At 43.3% G+C, this 18,856-nt stretch overlaps 1 protein-coding gene across 1 annotated transcript in view; it reads right to left on the bottom strand.

The window, feature by feature from the left end:
- The window catches only part of SLC9A3 (solute carrier family 9 member A3), a 379,410-nt gene that overhangs the window by 112,866 nt on the left and 247,688 nt on the right, over nucleotides 1–18,856 (bottom strand). Inside the window, exons 8-9 of the mRNA XM_029589922.1 lie at nucleotides 735–824; nucleotides 506–576 (exon numbers count right to left, since the gene is read on the bottom strand). Coding sequence (XP_029445782.1) covers nucleotides 506–576; nucleotides 735–824 — 161 coding nt within the window. The remainder of the gene's footprint in view (nucleotides 1–505; nucleotides 577–734; nucleotides 825–18,856) is intronic.

Raw genomic sequence — 18,856 nt, 5'->3', positions numbered from 1 at the left:
TTGGATGTTGGTAACGTGTTTCCTCAAATATAGACAAACAAGGCACGATAATTCAAATTTCACAAAATGCATAAATATTGCATTAAAAATCAACCATTTTAAATAATTAGCATAATAGCTAGTTTATATTTTTGCTAATATATTAATAGGTAGCTAGCTACGCCTGGCGTGCCCACATCAGCCTCAATGTGTAGCAACCATACTTTTGCCTAAAGGTTGGCTGGAGTGCATGGATTAGCCAACCTCAGCTTTTCAAGCATATATTTGGAGCATAAAATTCAAGGCTTTTATGCAAATATATATACAGTATTTTATTTCCTCTCATTTACTCCAATGATGGTGTTGCAAAATAATTAATCAGTGGCAGCCCAAGAAATTTAAAACATTACAAATATATTTTTGACAGTGCAAGAGCCTTCACTTCTTTCTCTCGTACAGGCAAAGGGAACCATCTAATAGCAAGAATCACAAACAAAATATATACTTTTAACCAAAAAATACTTACTTGTCCCTCATAGTATTGTGTCCTATCTGTCCAGAAATGTCTTCAATTGCAGAAAGAATATGATCAAAAGCCTTTAAAAATATACATGAAATTAATAGTTTCCAGAACTTTAAAAGACTCCGCATTATTTCAAGAGAAAATCTTTTTAAATTATTTAACAGCAACATTAATATGTCCTTGACAGTGAATGAACTCTATAAACCAAATAAAACAATATTTTAAGTCTTACTCTGCCTTGGAGTTTCTCATTCAGCATGGGCTCTCTGTGTTCACTTCGCTTCACTTTCAACCACTGTACCAAAGGCTTGATTGTCAATCCCTAATCAATTCAAAATTAATAAAACAAATTGTAACATTGCTACTCTACTATATTCTGGGTTCAAACAAAAGCTTAAAAACTGAGCATGATATTCAAACCCTCTGCCAGAAAACATGCTTTTATATGTCTTATGAATGTCATGTAGGTCATGGGTATTCAAATTCAAGCAGCAGCCAAAGATTTATGCTAGTATGCATCAAAATTGAGTAAGAAGGGCAGAATGAGAATATAATTCTGTCACTGTGCATAAAGGGGTAGATTTACAAAAAATGCGCGTTCGCGTACTTTTGTTGGCGCACCAGTCGCAAACAAAAGTACGCTGGATTTTAGTAGATACGCGCGTAGCCGCTAAAATCCAGGATTGGCGTGCGCAAGGCTGCCAATTTTGTGCAGCCGGCGCGCGCCGAGCCGCACAGCCTGCCTCCGTTCCCTCCAAGGCCGCTCCGAAATCGGAACGGCCTCGGAGGGAACTCGCTTTCGCCCTCCCCTCACCTTCCCCTCCCTTCCTCTATCTAACCCACCCCCCCCCCCCGGCCCTATCTAAACCCCCCCCCTACCTTTGTCGGGGGATTTACGCCTCCCGGAGGGAGAAGTAAATCCCCGCACGCCAGCGGGCCGCTAGCGCGCTGAGACGCAACCCGGGGGCGGTTCCGGAGTGCGCAGCCATGCTCCCAGACCGCCCCGGGCCGAAACCACGCCCCCGGGCCCGCCCCCGAAACGCCACGTCCTGCCCCCAAAACGCCGCGCCGATCGGCCCTGCCCCGACACGCCCCCGACACGCCCCCCTCGAAAAACCCCGGGACTTACGCGAGTCCCGGGGCTCTGCGCGCGCCGGCAGGCCTATGGAAAATAGGCGCGCTGGCGCGCAAGGCCCTGCTCACATAAATCCAGGCGGATTTACGCGAGCAGGGCTTTTAAAATCCGCCCCAAAGTGTATGTTGTGTATGGATGTCAGTTTCGGGCATTAATCCTCAAATGATATACAAATGTTAGAAAAAGTACATACTGTACAAGTACCATTATGCTAATAAAAAGGGGACACAGAGGTTTACATATGTTGAAATATTGCCCAAACTGGGGTTGTTTACATTAGAAACATTTTTTAAAGCATATCTAATTACATTTCACAAATATATCAAAAGACCCTATATGTAGTTTCTAGATCAGTGATGGCAAACTCCAGTCCTCGAGTGCCAGGCCAGGTTTTCAGAATATCTACAGTCAATATGCATAAAAAAGATTTGCATTCACTGCCTACATTGTTTGCAAATATATCTCATGCTTTACCACTAAACCAATTTATAGGTAGTTTAGCACATAACTAAAGGAGTCTGCATTCAGGGATGCACATATGCATAGAACTGAAACTCAGCCCTGCCAGAATCCTCATGTCCCTGCTAACATGGCCTGAAAATTTGGTGCAGATAGGACACCAAACAAAATATTTATTGAGGGACACACAGATATAGCAATCTCAGAAGACTTCTTAAGCCTTATCTTCCTTCAGATAGTAAACTAAAAAGTGAACTGGACAGAATTTTAGAGGAAATGATGTATATATTGGTAAATTTGATGATATAGCTAGTGCCACACAATGTGGAAAAATGCTAATCCAATGATTCTGAGCCATTACGATATTTGGAGGGTGAGAGAGAAATTGTTTCACTGCTGATGAGTTGGCTATAGAAGCAGTTTTTGGCCTTCTTTTGGATTAGCATGAAGAACGGGGATGGCCAACCTTTCATGCACCAAGAGCCATACATTCAGAATGCATAGTAACAAAAGGCTTCACTATTTTTTGGGGTAGGGGGAGGTCCAATTAGGGTGCCTCATCCCTATCAATATCCCTCTCTCCCACCCCCTCACCATACTGTTCCTGCCAATCTCTTTCTCCTTTCTTTCCCTGCCTCCTACACACATCCTGTGCCCACTAGTCTTTCTCAATCCCACTAGTCATTCCTGAAACTCTGTTCTCACAAGTCTGCTCTCTCTTAATCCCCCCACCCTGTACCCACTAGTATTTGTCAATCTTCCCAACCAGTTCCCTCTATTCTCCCTCTTTGTCCTCCACCTTGTTTCTACCACTGTCTCTCATTTCTCCCATCCTGGCCCCACCAGTCTCTGTCATTCCTCCCACCACTCTTGCTTACTCTCTCTCAGTCATCTCACCTTTTCTCTACTAGCCTCTCTCACTCTATCTCTCTACTCTGTACCCACCAGTTTCTCTCTCTCTCAATTCTGCTACCCTGTTCCCACAAAAGTCTCTCAATATCCCACCTCCTCCTCACCAGACTCTTCTTCCCACCTGATCCCCTCATCCTCCCTGGTTTACTTCCCTTCTCCCCAATTTCTTCATTCTCCCTTGTTCACTTCCTCCCCCCCAACATGATCCTCTCACTCTCATTCATTTCCTACCCTTACACACTCTCATTTACTCTTTCCCCTCCCACAATCCTTTCCTTCACTCTCCTTTAGTCCCTCCTCTATTCACTTGCTCTCCCCAAGATTTCTTAGCTCATCCTTCTTCATCTTCCCCACTCTTCATTCACTCCTGACCCTCCTCCTCCCCCTTTCATTCCCTCCCATCCCTCTCATGATCTCTTCACTCTCTCTGATGGCAAAGGTATCAAAGTATATATTAGCTATAAAATTTGACTTTTGATAGTGTTTTACTCTTACTCTTGTTATCATTATGTCCTGTCATTTCGAGTAAGAGGTGTTCTGCTCATTGTCACTTTTCTTTTCCTTACCTACTTCCCCTACACCTAAAGTCCATTACAAATATTGGTCTGAGGTTTCATGACACTGTGAATTAGACAGGATGTAACTTGCTTTGCTCCAGGGGCTATCCAACCCAATCTGCTCTTTACAGGCTTTGAAAATTATCCTAAAATGATTGCAATGCTGTAGGAGATTCCCAGCTTTTGCTATATGCCATCTTAGATGCAGAAATGAGCACCAGAACCTCTAAGAAAGAAAAAGTATCACCGCAAGATTCCAAGATGACGACAGGGCCTCTAAGTTCTGAGACCTTTGTAGTGGGCAGCGCTTCTGCTTCATTCAAGCTTTGGAACTTTGTTTTTGAAAAACCTTGATAAAATCTATGATTAAATTAGAGGAAATTACCTCTACTTTCGGTAAATTTGGTTGAAGAGTGACTGAGGTGGAAGAGCGGATCTTTGAGTTTCAGGATGAGGTATGTGGAAATTCTGGTGATCTCACTCTTTAAAGCAAAACTGCAATTATGTGAAAATTGGCTCAAAAATCTGAAGAATATCGGTGTAGATTTTCAAAGGCCTACCGAGAGTAAATCCCAAGCCTTGTGCGCACTCGGCGAATTTTCAAAGAAGCCTGACTACGTGTGTAAACCCCGGTACAAGCACAACTGCCAGGCCTCTTCAAAGGGGCAGGCCGAGTGTGGGGTCTAGGAGGGGCGGGGCAGGGGACGGGCCGGGACAGCATCATTGAACCCTGTGGCGTCACCGGCGTGCGCAACTTACTTCATCCTGGAGACCTGAAGTAAATTCTATAACAAATGAACAAAAAAAAAGGTAGGTAGGTAGGGTTTAGGGGGTGGGGAAGAGAGGGGAAGAGGGATGTAGTTTAGGGAGGGAAGTTCCCTCCCAGTCCGTTCCTTAATTGGAGTGGATTGAGAGGGAACAGGGGAAGGCTTGAATGCATTGCCATGTGGAATTTGTATAAATTATCCCCCTCTTGCATGTGCCGCCCACACATACGTGTGGGCGGCACATGCAAGCACATGCAAGCACATCCAGCACCCATACAACTCAGACTCTAAACTAGAAATGGGTCTCTTCACCTCGGAACAACTACAAATCCTACTCGTCTACGCCCCTCCGGGCCTCCTTGAGACAGACCCCTCCCCCTTAGTAGAGGAAATCATAACCCTCATCAAACTGGACGCTCCAGCAATTATCCTAGGAGATTTTAATCTGCATGTGGACAACCCTACCCCATCATCCAGCTGTGAATCCTTTCTCTCAGCCCTCTCAGCCCTGGGTTTCAAACAATTTAGTTACCAACCCACACACAAAGCAGGCCACACGCTGGATCTTATCTTTATTAACCAGGCATCAAACATTCTTCACGCCTCAAAAGCAAGAAGGTCCCTTGGTCTGATCACTCACTTATCTCAACAGCATTCTCATTGAAAAACCCTCCACCTCCAAAGGGCCCTCACCATCTTTCCCATACAGAAGATCCTGCTCTACAGAAGACCTCAGCTCCCCACCTAGCCTCTCAACTTCCATCCATTTATCTCTCAAACCCGAACACAGCTCTCCGCTCTTGGAAAGCCATCACAGATTCCATAGCCGACAAGCTATGTCCGCTAGCAACCAAAAAATCACTCCCAAATGCCTCCAAAAGACAACCATGGTTCACGGAAGAACTAAGAAAGCTAAAACAAAATCTAAGACAGAAAAGAGAGCGACTGGCGCAAATCCCCAAGCACCAATACACGATCCATCTACAAAGCCACCCTCCATCAATACAAGTCAACTACCTCTAAATCCAAAAGGGACTACTATGCATCCAAGATTCACCACTTAATCTTCGACGCAAAAGCCCTCTTCGCCTATGTCTCCAATCTCACCCAAATCATCCCACAGCGATTCCCAACGACCTAGCACAATCCAAAGCTGAAGAACTTGCTCTTCATTTTCACAACAAAGTCAACAGCCTTCTAACTCATCTGCCTTCTAATCCCACCGACCCTGCTCTTTACCAGTCTCTTCAACAGTCATCCCTCAACAAACAATGGTCTGGAAACACTTGAACCCATCTCTATCTTAGAGATACAAACTCTTATAAGAAGAATGAAACCTTCCTCCCATCCTTTGGATACTATCCCCACCAAACTGCTCCTGGCCATCCCCTGACTCCATCGCTAAAACATTGTCGGACATCATAAACTGCTCACTCTCCCAAGGACTATATCCTGACGACATCAAATTGGCCTCCATCAAACCTCTACTCAAGAAACCCAACTTGGATCCTAAAGACCCCAACAACTTCCGTCCTATCGCCAATCTCCCATTCATAGCCAAGATTCTAGAAAAGTTGTCAATACTCAACTCTCCGAATACATAGAAGAAAACAAAATCCTATTCCAATCACAATACGGATTTCGCCAAATCACTGAACACAGAAATCCCTCCTCATCTCCATGTCTGACTTCATATTAATGGGCCTTGACAAAGGCCAATCCTTCCTCTTAATTCTACTGGACCTATCAGCCGCCTTTGATACGGTCAATCATTCCATTCTCACTTCCATTCTGGCTTCTATAGGTATCTCAGGCACCGCTCTCTCCATGGTTTAAATCTTTTCTCCTCCAACAGAGGCTTCAAGGTTAAGATACAGAACAAAGAATCTTCACGAATGGACGCATCCATAGGAGTCCCTCAGGGCTCCTCACTGTCACCTACACTCTTTAACATTTATCTTTTACCTATCTGCCAACTCCTCTCCAACCTTAACCTCAAAACATTTCCTCTACGCCGACGACATCCAGATCGTGATACCCATTAAAGAATCCTACACAAAAACATTGGTTCACTGGGAAAACTGTCTCTCGAAATTAAACATCTCCTGGCTAACCTAAACCCTAGTTTTAAACTCCTCTAAAACAGAACTGCTTCTCATCTCCCCAGATAACAATGCCATCTCTAATCCTCCAACTATCCAACTACTACACAGGTGAGAGATCTAGGAGTATTAATTGATAACCGGATGAACCTTAAAGCTTCCATCAACAGAACCACCAAGGACTGTTTCCACAAACTCCAAGTTCTGAAAAGAATTAGACCACTCTTCCCACACTCAGGACTTCAGAACCATTCTACAAGCCATCATTTTTTCTAAGATCGATTACTGTAACTCTATCCTTCTGGGCCTACCTTCCTCCTATACTAGACCCCTCCAGATGTTACAAAACGCTGCGGCAAGATTACTGACAAACTCCAGGAGGAGGGACCATATATCTCCAATCCTAAAAGATCTCCACTGGTTGCCTGTTCACTTTAGAATCCTCTACAATCTCTTTCCATAATATACAAAACCATCCATCAAACTCACCCCACTCGACTTACAAGTCCCATTCCAAATTTATAACTCCTCCAGACCAACAAGAGACACACTCAGAGGATCTCTTCAAGTGCCCCCAGCCAAAACTACCAAACACATTACTTGAGAGATCGGGCCTTTTCAACAGCCGGCCCCCTTCTATGGAACTCCATCCCACCGGACCTTAGACAGGAGCCCAGCCTCCCAACCTTCAGGAAGAGACTCAAGACCTGGCTGTTTAAAAAAGCTCTCCCGGACACCGATTAATTATTCTATTCCAGCCAGATTCTACCACTTCCACATGTAAAATGTTATTACTAATGTAAATACCTATACCTAATGTTATTCTCTCCCTTTTCTTCTCTCCTCCCAGTTCTATTACCTTGTATTTGTAACTGCTTCCTTCTACACAAATAGGTTATTGAATTGTTCACTGTACACCCCTGTTATATGTAAACCGGCATGATGTGTTTGCAACATGAATGCCGGTATATAAAAATTTTAAATAAATAAATAAATAAATACGTGCACAGGGCCGGATTTTAAAAAGGTTACGCGCGTCGGGCCTACTTTAAAAAGGCCCAGTGATGTGCGTAAAGCCCTGGGACGCGTGGCATTGCTGCCATTTGCTGCTGTGCCAGGGATTGTGCGCCGGCAGTTGGCCAGCGCGAGCAACTTGCACCTGCCCACAGGCGCAAAAGGTAAAATAAAGATCAGGGGGGGTTAGAGTAGGGCTAGGAGATGGAAAGGTTAGGGGAAGGAGTGGGAAGGTCAGGCTAGGGGGAACGGGGGAAGGCAGCACGTCTCGGCGCACGCAAGGTGCACAATTTTGCACCCCATTGTGCGCACCGACCCCTGATTTTATAACTTATGCATGCAAGTTATAAAATCGGACATATATGTGCGCCGGCATGCAACCTTTTAAAATCTACCCCACAGACTATAAAATTCAGCACGCATGTGCGCGTGGCCCACAGATTTTATAACATGCGTACACCGGTGTGCACGTTATAAAATCGGCATCTCCATGTGTGTGCACCGGGAAGCGCCCGCACATGGACGCACGTGCGCATGTTTTAAAATCTACTCCTATATTTTGCCAAAACAATCTTCATTTTCTTGGATTACTGGAGAGTCTTGCTGATGGTGAAATATGTGTCTTCCTGGAAAGATGGTTCCCAGCTAATTTAAGCCTTGGTGCAGATTGTGGCATCTTGAAAGTAGAGCATGCTCACAGGCTGGGGGTGAAGAGAGCTTTAAATGCTAAGCTGCGAATTGTAATAGCCTGCTTTCTCAACTATGTACATAAGGAAGCTATTTTTAAGGGAGATCCACTCTAGCAAGCAACTTTCCTATAAGGAGAAAAAAGTGCTGTTATTCAAGGATTACTCTAATCAACTGTCTGCATTGCATCGCAAATTTGCTCCGATGTGCTCGGCACTCTATAGCCTTAATAGTAAATGTTCATTGGTACATCCAGTGAAGCTCTGAGTGCTTCACAATGGAGTTGTCAAGTGGTTCTCTTCAGTGAAGGAGGATAAGGAATTTGTACACAGCTTGAAATCAGTCCAGAAAAAGTGTTCTGCTGTCTAACCATCAAGGCTTCCTGCATCACAGTTTACAGGTTCGGTGAAGAATTATCATAATGGAGACTGCAGTAATTTCCACAGCTGATGAACCCTGCCCTACAGCATAAATATGGGACATACAATGGCGACCCTCAAGTTCCCTGACATGTGACATGGGTGAGTTTTATTTTATCTTTATGAGATTTTTTTTTCTTAAATCAATAGCATGGTTCTTTTTAAATGAATTGCTTTTGCTATTACTTTCTATACAGTAGACCTGCTGATATACAGTATTCGTATTGCAATTAGAAACTGTGAGACATATGATGTATTGATAAACTATATTTCATTCAACATCATATACACAAGCTGAAAACTATTTTATGAAATTATTTTAAGAAAGAATGTGGTACCTCATATATCAATTGAGCTTCTCAATATTATCATGCTATAGCATAATGCAATGGGATAGATTTTATAAATACACCGCAAAAACGTCTTACCCCTGAAGAAGGCTACGAAACACGCATCGTGTCAGGTCAGGCCAGTGTTGTTAAAAGCTGTCACCACCTACGCTACATAAATGATAAGAGGTAGATCTTCAAAAAATACGCGCGCGCGAACAAAAGTACACCAGATTTTATAAGAATCGCACGTAGCTTGTTTGTTTTTTTCAAATCTACCCTCTTTTTGGAAATATCGTTGTGGAGACTGGAGCTTTCCATGATTATTTGCGTTTTATGTTTATTTCACAACAGAAGATTTGTTTTACACCGTGGATCCTTAATTGACTGCTTTGAACTTTTTTTTTTTACTCAACGCACAATTAAACTCTGGAATTTGTTGCCAGAGAATGTGGTTCGTGCAGTAAGTATAGCTGTGTTTAAAAAAGGATTGGATAAGTTCTTGGAGGAGAAGTCCATTACCTGCTATTAAGTTCACTTAGAGAATAGCCCACTGCCATTAGCAATGGTTACATGGAATAGACTTAGTTTTTGGGTACTTGCCAGGTTCTTATGGCCTGGATTGGCCACTGTTGGAAACAGGATGCTGGGCTTGATGGACCCTTGGTCTGACCCAGTATGGCATTTTCTTATGTTCTTATGTTCTTAAGTCTTTACATTGGGGATTTTTTAAATTTTATTTTATTTTTGGATCGCTATCATCTTTTTTTTTTTTTTTGCTGAATTTCTTTGTAATTAAGTAAATTTCTCATTGTTTTATTTTTCATATTATGCCATTGTAAATTATCTGTGGTTTATGGGGGGTTGGAGTGTGACAATGCTTCTTTGGTTCACATTGTCAGAATACTTAAACTAGAGGGTTAGTGTTGTAAATTTTCTTATGTGGGGATAGAGGGGTTGCTTAGCATACTGATAGCATTTAGGGTGGCCTCAGTCTCATATAGGTGAAGGGATATGGAGATGGTGGATAATGGGACATGGGTTTGGTGGGGGATGGGGTGATAAAGGGGGAAGAATTTAAGGATTGGGGTATTAGGGAAGGTAAGAAGAAGGAAACATGGGAGATTTTACATGTATTAAAGGAGGGGTTGATAGGGACATGATATATTTTCAATGCTTGCTCATAGAGAGGGTGTTCTAGAATTGGCAGTGGGGGGGAACCCTGGGCTGGGGGGTTCCCTCTATATCTGGACTAGACCAACCTTGCTCAAATATTGATTTTATTTATGAAATTGTAACCGAACTTTATTGGCACTTGTTAGAATGTATGATAACCTATATTACATACCTTAGTCTATGTGCCTATTTGTAAACCGTTGCGACGGTATAGAAAAGTTTTTAAATAAATAAAAGAAATATTCAGATTTGATCTCTGTTAAAGCATCTTTATAATGTGTAACATGAATAAAGCGAATGTCAGAGTTGTTTCCTGGAATGTAGCAGGCCTAGGTTCCCTGGTTAAGAGACATAAGACACTGCAGGCTCTCTCTAGAGAAAAATCGGATATTGCAATGCTGCAAGAGACACATGTTACCAATGTAGAGCATGTTGCAACTACTGCATTTGCGTATCCTCAAAAGAGATTTTTGGGTGATAAACCGGGTTTTATTGCAATTTTTGTGGCAAGGACATAAACCACGACTGAATATAAACCAGTTATTGGGCACCTGGGAAAAGGGTGTAATTGGGCTCGTCAGTTAAGACATCTTAAAGATTGGCTTTGGGACACACTCCCTTAGTAATGGAAAGATATTTAATTTCACCACTACATCTACATATTTTATTACATGCATGCAGTGCAGACTTACCACCCTCCATTAGCTGGGGACCCTTTTTTGACGATGCAGAAAACCTGTCTGAGCCTTTGTGAACAGCTAGGACAACCTCGGCAATTTCTCCTTATTTACTGATTCAGGATAACCAATCCTTTCTGCCAGGGATGCAATATGGAGTTATTTATTCATGGAAGGCTAAATGTATCACTCAACTGCAGCAGGTATTAAGAGTGGATGGTCATATGCTATCCTTTCCAGAGTTGTAGCAAAAATTTGATTTAATATCCAAGGAAACATTTCATTATATACAACCAACATTATGTTCATAGTCTAAGAGCCATTTGTTTAAAGGAGACCTTCTGTGACCAAGTGGAGGAGTTTTTTCAGATTGAAGGGTACGGGAGGATGAGGATCTTTAGGCTCTATAAGTCCTTGCTCAATACTGTTCTCCCCTGGATCTGAGTCCTCTACTTGATAAGTGGAAAAGAGAACCTTTAATTCCACTTACAGATAGTCAACTGACAGCTAGTTTCAAACATATTAAAACATTACTAGCAAACATTGGGTTGAGAGAAATGCAATTGACATTCTTAAAACAGGCTTATGGGTCTCAACTAGGGCTTATCGAGCTGATTTTGTTGACACTGATATTTATCACAAAGGCAAGCTGGTTAGTGTTCTGGGCCATGTGTTCTGGACATGCATCAAAATTAATAAATTTTGGGAGGAGATAAAGGATTTCTTTGAACAAAGTTAGAGACAAAACATCTCCTTTCTTCTTGAAGAGGTCTTGTTTGATGATCCTGCTTCTTTTCAAATTCAAAGTAAAGGCAATAGGCTCTTAATAAGTAAGACTTTTTTCATAGGGCAAAATAGTATTCTCTTGATGTGGAAAGCTGAGGAGGCTCCTTCTTTTTGGGTATGGAGGAATGCATTTCATAATCTTTAATGGAAAAGACAGTGATGGGTCAATTGGTTTAAAGGTGATAAATGTTTTGGGAGGTTTGGAATGCATATCTTCAGACACTGCCTGTCAAGATTCGTTGTACTGTGTTAAATGATATATCTATTTCATGGGAGACTGGGATTGTTCTATAATGGATCAATTTTGGTCCAATAGAATTGTCTCTGCCACCTGTAACTTCTCCTTGACTATGATTTTGGGGCTGGAATGGAAGTAAATGGGGAAAGGGTGGGGAGGAAGGGTAATTCTTCCTATTTTGACTGGTGTATTTTTTTTACACTAACGAGAGGAAAAGTTCAAACTGTAACTGATGTCTTGTATTGTGTGCATTATATGTAAGTGTCACCGCACGATACATGCTGATTTCTCTGTCTTGCTAATTTCTTTTTAATAAACAGTTTGAACACAAATATTGGACTATCTGTGGAGGGGAAGTTTGGAAGGTAGAGGAAGAAGGGAAGTGCCAAATTCCTTTTACTGTCTTTAATAGATACCATTAGAAGCATTTTGGATAGTGGCCATCAATTTCTGCTTGTCTTGCAGGACATTTCCTCAGCTTTCAATACCGTTGATCATGTCATTCTCTGGTACCATTTGCAAGAACGTGGCATCTCAGGTGTGGTTATAGTGCCATTAGAGGGGGCACTGAAAGGAAATATTGCACCTTTATGGATATAGCAACATGTCAAAATATGCTGAAGCTAGAAGTTGTTGAGGAAAGAGGGATGGTTTAGAATGTGTTTGTAGTGGTATTGATGTATATGAGAAGAAAGTTGTAGGTTTGAGGGTATCTGTGTGCATGAGAAATGCAAGTTCATAAATTGCTCAATCTAGCAGTTGAAACAAACTTGAGGCCTCCTCCCCGTATTCTTCCATCTTCATATCATTCCTTTATTTTTAATCTCTCTCCTTGTCTCATGTGCAAGGTAATTTTGATTATGTATGTTTTTATTATGTAAACTGCTTTGGGCACTTTAGTAGAATGCGGTATATAAGCTTTTTGAACCTCATCTTTCCTTTTGTACCTAAATTAAAGCTACCATCAAAACAGGGTTTTATAAACTTCGGGTGCTTGCAGGATTTAAGCATTTGTTGTATCAGCACAATTTCTGTACTATTGTGCAGGCTTCTTGACTATTCTTGACTATTGTAATAGTCTCTATTTAGGTTTATCACATAGCTCTCTGCACCTTTTATAGCTCTTGTTTTAAAGGCTACTTGCATGATTAATCTCTGGGGTAAAACGTTGTCAACATATCACCCCTATGCTGACAGACATAAAATGGCTTCCCATACATCAGTGGGTTGCCTATAACGTCAGCATGACGGTATTTAAACTGTTAAATTTAAATACCTGTCCTTTGGTTAATGCTTTTCTTAAGAGCTATCAATTTTCTCGCCAGTTGAGATTGTCCCAACGTGGCATGCTTGATGTACACTCTGTCAGATCTGCTCAGCTTACAACCACAAGAGAATGTGCTTTTTTTGTAGCAGCTCCTACCTATTGAAACACCTTACCAATTGAATGAAAGCTTTGCCAGTGCATTAAAGGCAAAATTTTAAAAAGTCGTTGCACGTTAAAACTGGGAGATACGAGCATGGCCGAGCCATACCTGTATCTCCTGGTACACGCCGAAGACCGGCTTGATTAAAAAGCGGCAGGCAGGGGCCAGCAGGGACAAGGTGCACAGTAGCCGTCCCACACAATCTACTACTGCTCTGGAGAGCAGGTAGCTATTGAAAAAAAAACAAAACCTAATTAGAGGGATTTTAAGGGCTGGGGAGGATAGGGGAAAAGGTAGGAAGGGTAGATAGGGGGTTTAGGAAATTCCCTCCCAGTCCTCTTGTTTATTGGAGCAGACTGGGAAGGAACTTGGGAAAGGCCCTATCGTATTGCCGCAAGCTTGTACTAAAGTTCCCCCCCTTGCGCATGTGAGTCACCACTCTCACACACATGCACGCTGTTGTGGGAATGCTAGAGGCGATCCCATCTCTGGGATTTTGTGTACCCTTGGGCCACGACACTGCTGCAGAGGAGCTCTGGCAAGTGCCGTGGCAGGTGAGGAGTGTCCAAGCACGGGCTGAAGATTCAAGAACCCTGAACCCTGGCCACTACCAAATCTGATCGCACAGAGAGAGACTTAACAATGCAATGTTGGTCTCTGAAGTAGCCCTCCAGCCACTCGATAGCCCTTTTGGACCTGCCGCACGGGAGCAGCAAATGCAACAGGACAGATGGTGGCTAAAGGGCAAAGACATCAAACGAAGACATTAAGTGAAGATGAAGACTCAGGATACGTGAGGGCTTCACGGAGGCTTGGTTACATGAAGAGTCAAGATGAAGACGAAGACTTGAAAGACTGAGATGAGACTCAAGGTATTCAAGGTGAGACGAAGACTTGTAAGGATGAGACAAGACTCAGAGAATCCAATGAAGTGACAAAGTCTTGTAGGCTAAAGCGAGCCTTGGTATACGGAGGACTCCGACAGAGTCACAAGGAATGTAGTTATCTGGTGGAATTCTGAAGTGGTACTAACACATCATGCGCCCTACACTACCAAGAAAGGCAGGTCGCGGACCACGTTCGCACACACCCTACACTACCAAGCATGGCAGGTCGTGGACCACGTACTGAGGTCTCCCATGCCAGGTTGTTTGAAGATCCAGGATGAAGACTCCAGCAAGGCTTGAACCGAGACACACCCACCCGGCCAATCAAAGCAAGGTGGACATGCCAGGACGGGCAGGATAAGCAGAGTTCATATCAAGGCGGAGGCAGGTGCAAGAGGCTCCGAAGATCCGGACAGATTCAGGATTAGGAGAACACTTCAGGATCTGTGCCTGAAGCTTGCAGATTAAAACCGGGGTTCTGGCTAAGGAAGCCCTTAGGATCCAGGGGCTTGGAGTGCGACTCGGCGCGAGCTCGAGAGGAATCGGAATATGGACGCTGATGCTGGGAAGAATAAAAGTCTGGATCATCTGGAGTATTGTTCTGCCAAGACGAAGAGCATCTGAAGATCTGAAGAACGAAACATCAGCAGATCTGGAGAGAATGAAGGCATCAGGACAACTGGAACTGATGAGATGAAGATTCAGGGTCAGAAAAGAGACCATACGAAGATGAAGACGTAGACATGGAATTCCAATGACGAACATGGAACGGAGTGCCTAGGAGAAGCTGGATTGCAGAGAAAGCCAAAGGAGGACTGGCACCTTGCGAAGGCAAGGGAGAAGTGAAGCCAGGCCCTTTTTATAGGGCTGAAGAGGAGACTCCCTTGATGACATCAGAGATGCACCACTCCCTCGCTGTCCCTTTAAGAATGGAGAGGAGGCACGGCCTCACCCCTTAGGAAGAAGGGGCAGGTCCTTGGAGAGTGGCGTCTCTGCCACTGAAGACTGCAGGAACAGGAGCCAGGCCCTGAAGCAAGCCCCGATGTTAGAGACGGCTTTCTGTCACAGAAGATGGACCAAGGATGGCTCCAGGCACCAGGCAAGGCCAGGGATGATGGCCCTCTCCCCACGGAGGGCTCGAGGTAAGGTCGGTGGTCTCCGGACCACATGGGGATGCCTGTAGGCGACCTTCTGGCTACATGGCAATACCCAGGAGGCTCCCTGCTGCTGGGTAGAACAGGCGTGTTGGCAGTGGCTCCCTGCCGCGTTCGCGGCAGTGATGACGGCAGCTTCATGCCGCAAGAGAGAGTAGCAGCGTGGCACCAGCCATGTGGGTAGCAGGTCTGCGGCCTCTGGGCCGCGTGGAATGCAGCAGCACAGCTCCAGCCACATGCAGAGAGCGTCGGTGGCCTCTGGGTCGCGGGAGATGAAGCAGAGAAAGTGAAAAAAAAAGTGAGAGACTGTCGAAATGGGGCAGAATCGCAACACACACACTAATACAAAATCGGGCATACATGTGCTTGCAGGTAGCAGATTTTATAATATGCGCGTGTCGACACGTGCATGTTATAAAATCAGCGCGTTCATGTGCACGCACCGGGAACCTTTCGCACATGGATGCTCATGTGCAAATTAAAAAATTCACCTTTATGTTTTTAGGAAATCTTTTAAAAAATTTCCTGCTGAAGCAGCCTTTGCTTAAGTTATCTTGACAGTGGATTTCAATCTGTAGATTAGTCTTTCTGTCGAGCCCCTGATGCACAAAATATTATTTGCCCTCTGAGCATTTTTTTATGATGTGAGTTGATATGAATTGTGGCTATTTGTTTATATTATGGTAAGTTTGGTTTATTTTTGTGCATTGTATATTATTTTACATGAGTATATTATTGTACATCGCTTAGACTTCTAATGTTAAGCGATTAATACATTTTAATAAATGAAAATGAAATTAAATAAATACATAAATTCATATAATGCCTCCATTTCCATTCTTACCCCTCACACCACCCATTCATTTCTTTCTTCCCCAGCATCTGCCCTCCTGCCTCTTTCCCCTATTCCAGCATCCATCCTTTTATTTTGTTTTTAAAATGTTTAGGTCCCACCCATCTATCAGTTTGGGCGGTTCCTGCTTCTTTTCCCATCCAAGTATCCAGCCTCCGTCCCTTAGCCGTATCTTCCCCCTTGCCTTGTCTACCCTTCTTCCCAGAATGTTTCTAGATTCCTCCTCTGCCTCCTTTCCCCTCAGCGTCTGTCTCCCTCATCTCTTTTCCTTCTCCTTCAACATTCTCTCCTCGTCGTCTTAACCCTCAGCAAAGCCCTCTGACTTTCCCTTCTTCCCCACTTCTTTCTCTCCCCCCTGCTGCTTCTTTCTTTATTATATTTATATTCTGCCTTTAAATCACTTCATAGCAGATTATGGTTATTTTCCTGTCTCCAGAGGGCTCACAATCTAAATGTGAACCTGAGGCAAGGGAAGGTGAAGTGAGTTGCCCAAGGTAACAAGCAGCAGCAGTGGGATTTGAATCCTGGCTTCCCTGGTTTGTTGCCCACTGCTCTATCCCCTAGGCTACTCCTCTCCTTGCATAATTCCGAGAATTTTCTTCCTGCCTTCCCTCTAGTATACAAACTCCGTGGCAGAGCTCTTACCACCACTACTGCCGACCACTGCTCCCTATCCGCGCTGGCACTGTGAACAAGCTCAAAACTTACAGGCTGACACTTAATTTTATTTCTTTATTTGTTTCCATTTTATACTGCTTTCCCAGTTGTAGCCCATGCATCCCAAGATCAATACATAGGAAGTGCCAGCCCATGAGGTTTTAATATGCTCTTAGTGCGAGCTCAGATGGAACAGGGTGGTAACTTCCATGGGACAGGTCCCTGCTGCTCTTCCCACTCTCCTGCTAGTCTGCGGTGGTGTACACAGCTGTGCACATCTGCACTTTATAGGGAGTGGTGTTTATCTCCTACCTATTCTCAGTACTATCCAGCAATGCTCAAACAGAATGTTTTTTTTCAATGATGTACCCTGCTTGGAGAGGATCATAGTGGAAGTGGATAGTGGCAAGCAGAGCTCCAGATCTATACAGTTTCCAGAAGAATGCAAAGACATGCACTCTTACTTTGTTGGAAACAAAAAAAGTTCTGAATGAGGTCAGGAAATGAGACAAATATCAAACACTTGTCTCTCTTGGAACTGTGAGTAAATATTTAACTTTGGTAAAGTTTACAAATATGGTTATTATGGATTATCACTAAATTTAGTGTAAAAATAAATAAAATTCACTATACAAGAAATTTCAAAGCAGTTGCCATGGATATAAAACTTTTTGCAGGTGTAAATCACCTTTGAAAATGGCCTACATTAAGTGTGGCTGAAAGTCCATGCAGTGCTCCACAATGCACACATGCTTAGCCAGGCTGAGAGGATGTGTTCCCTGTGGTGTGTAGATCATCGGAGGAAAAGTACATCCCTAAGTTGCATTTTCAAATCTTCACTTGTACTGTTCAAGCAAAATTCTACCCACACCAAAAGCAGGTGCAAGTATATACTTTAACTTTGAAAACTGCTACAGGCACAAAGTACATACAGACGTTCTCTTTAAAGCTGTTGAAAAATCTATGGGTAAAAATTGCTTCAATGCGGGCAGTTTGAAAACTGCTTTCTTGATGCAATTGCTCTCTATTTATGGGGTACCTTAAATTGGTGTTTCTCAACCAGTGTGTGCCAGGGCACTTAGGTGTGCCCTCAGACCTGGTCAGGGATGCCATGAAAATGTCATCACTGCCTGATGCTCATATCCAGACCAGCACCTTACAGCAACAAGAAGCACCAGTGGTAGCTCTTAAATGTGTAGGTGTGCCTTTCTGAGAACATGTGTAATCATGCACACCTCTTCCTCCTAGCTACAGCATGAGCCATGAGGAGTAGTAAGTAATGGGCAGCCTCCAGGGCATGGATAGCTGAGCTCTGCTTGTTAGCACACAGTGGGATGATCCCTGCTAGTCTACTGCATATGCGCCATAGTTAGGGACCTTCGTTGTCAGTTTTGTTTATTTTTCCCTAGAATGTTTCAGTGATTATAACATGAACAAACATGATATTTACCTGGGAAATGATTGGTCATTTTTTTCGCACTCATTTCTCCCATTTTTTGTTCTTATTGTGATAAACACTGAAAAATTATTTGCTAAAATAAAGGTCCTTAGCCATGGTTAATATTGGGAATCTTCTAGCAATGGGAGGTGGTTCAGGAAGCTTGAACTGAGGTGGTGAATGGTTCTCCACCAAAGAGGATGGGCACAGTGATCTGGTATAAAAGTGCTTTCCACAAGGCACTAGAGGAAGTCTGATGTGAGGAGTTAAGGAAGGTGTTCTTGGTAGTGTTCTGGGAACCTGGGTAGGACAGGTGGAGTGGTTCAGAGAATTTCTAACCCCAGAAGGAGGTTTGAAGCGTTTCTTTGGAGTTATCCTGCAGGTTGTGAGTACTTGGAGGAGTTCAAAAAGGACTTTACACTTTTCCTTTGGAGTGATAAGTTTGATAAGAAGTGATAAGTTTGATAAGAAGAAGTGTATGTGCCTTGGAGCTATTGCAGCTATTGTTTTCTTCTCTGTTTTTGCAAAGAACTGTAAGCTGCTTCTGCCTTTCATGCTTTCTGAACTTTGTGGTTTGTAGCTTTTGAGACTTTGCCAATATTTTCCCAGTAATCATCTTTTCTGTTTGGTGCATACATTTCTGGGCAACTTGAGAATTCCTGTCCCCATTCAATGGAATT

Source organism: Rhinatrema bivittatum, chromosome 2 (assembly GCF_901001135.1).
Source record: "Rhinatrema bivittatum chromosome 2, aRhiBiv1.1, whole genome shotgun sequence".
Classification (NCBI taxonomy): Eukaryota; Metazoa; Chordata; class Amphibia; order Gymnophiona; family Rhinatrematidae; genus Rhinatrema; species Rhinatrema bivittatum.
The sequence above is the reverse complement of the archived record's forward strand: the minus strand, read 5'-3'. Positions and strand labels throughout refer to the sequence as shown.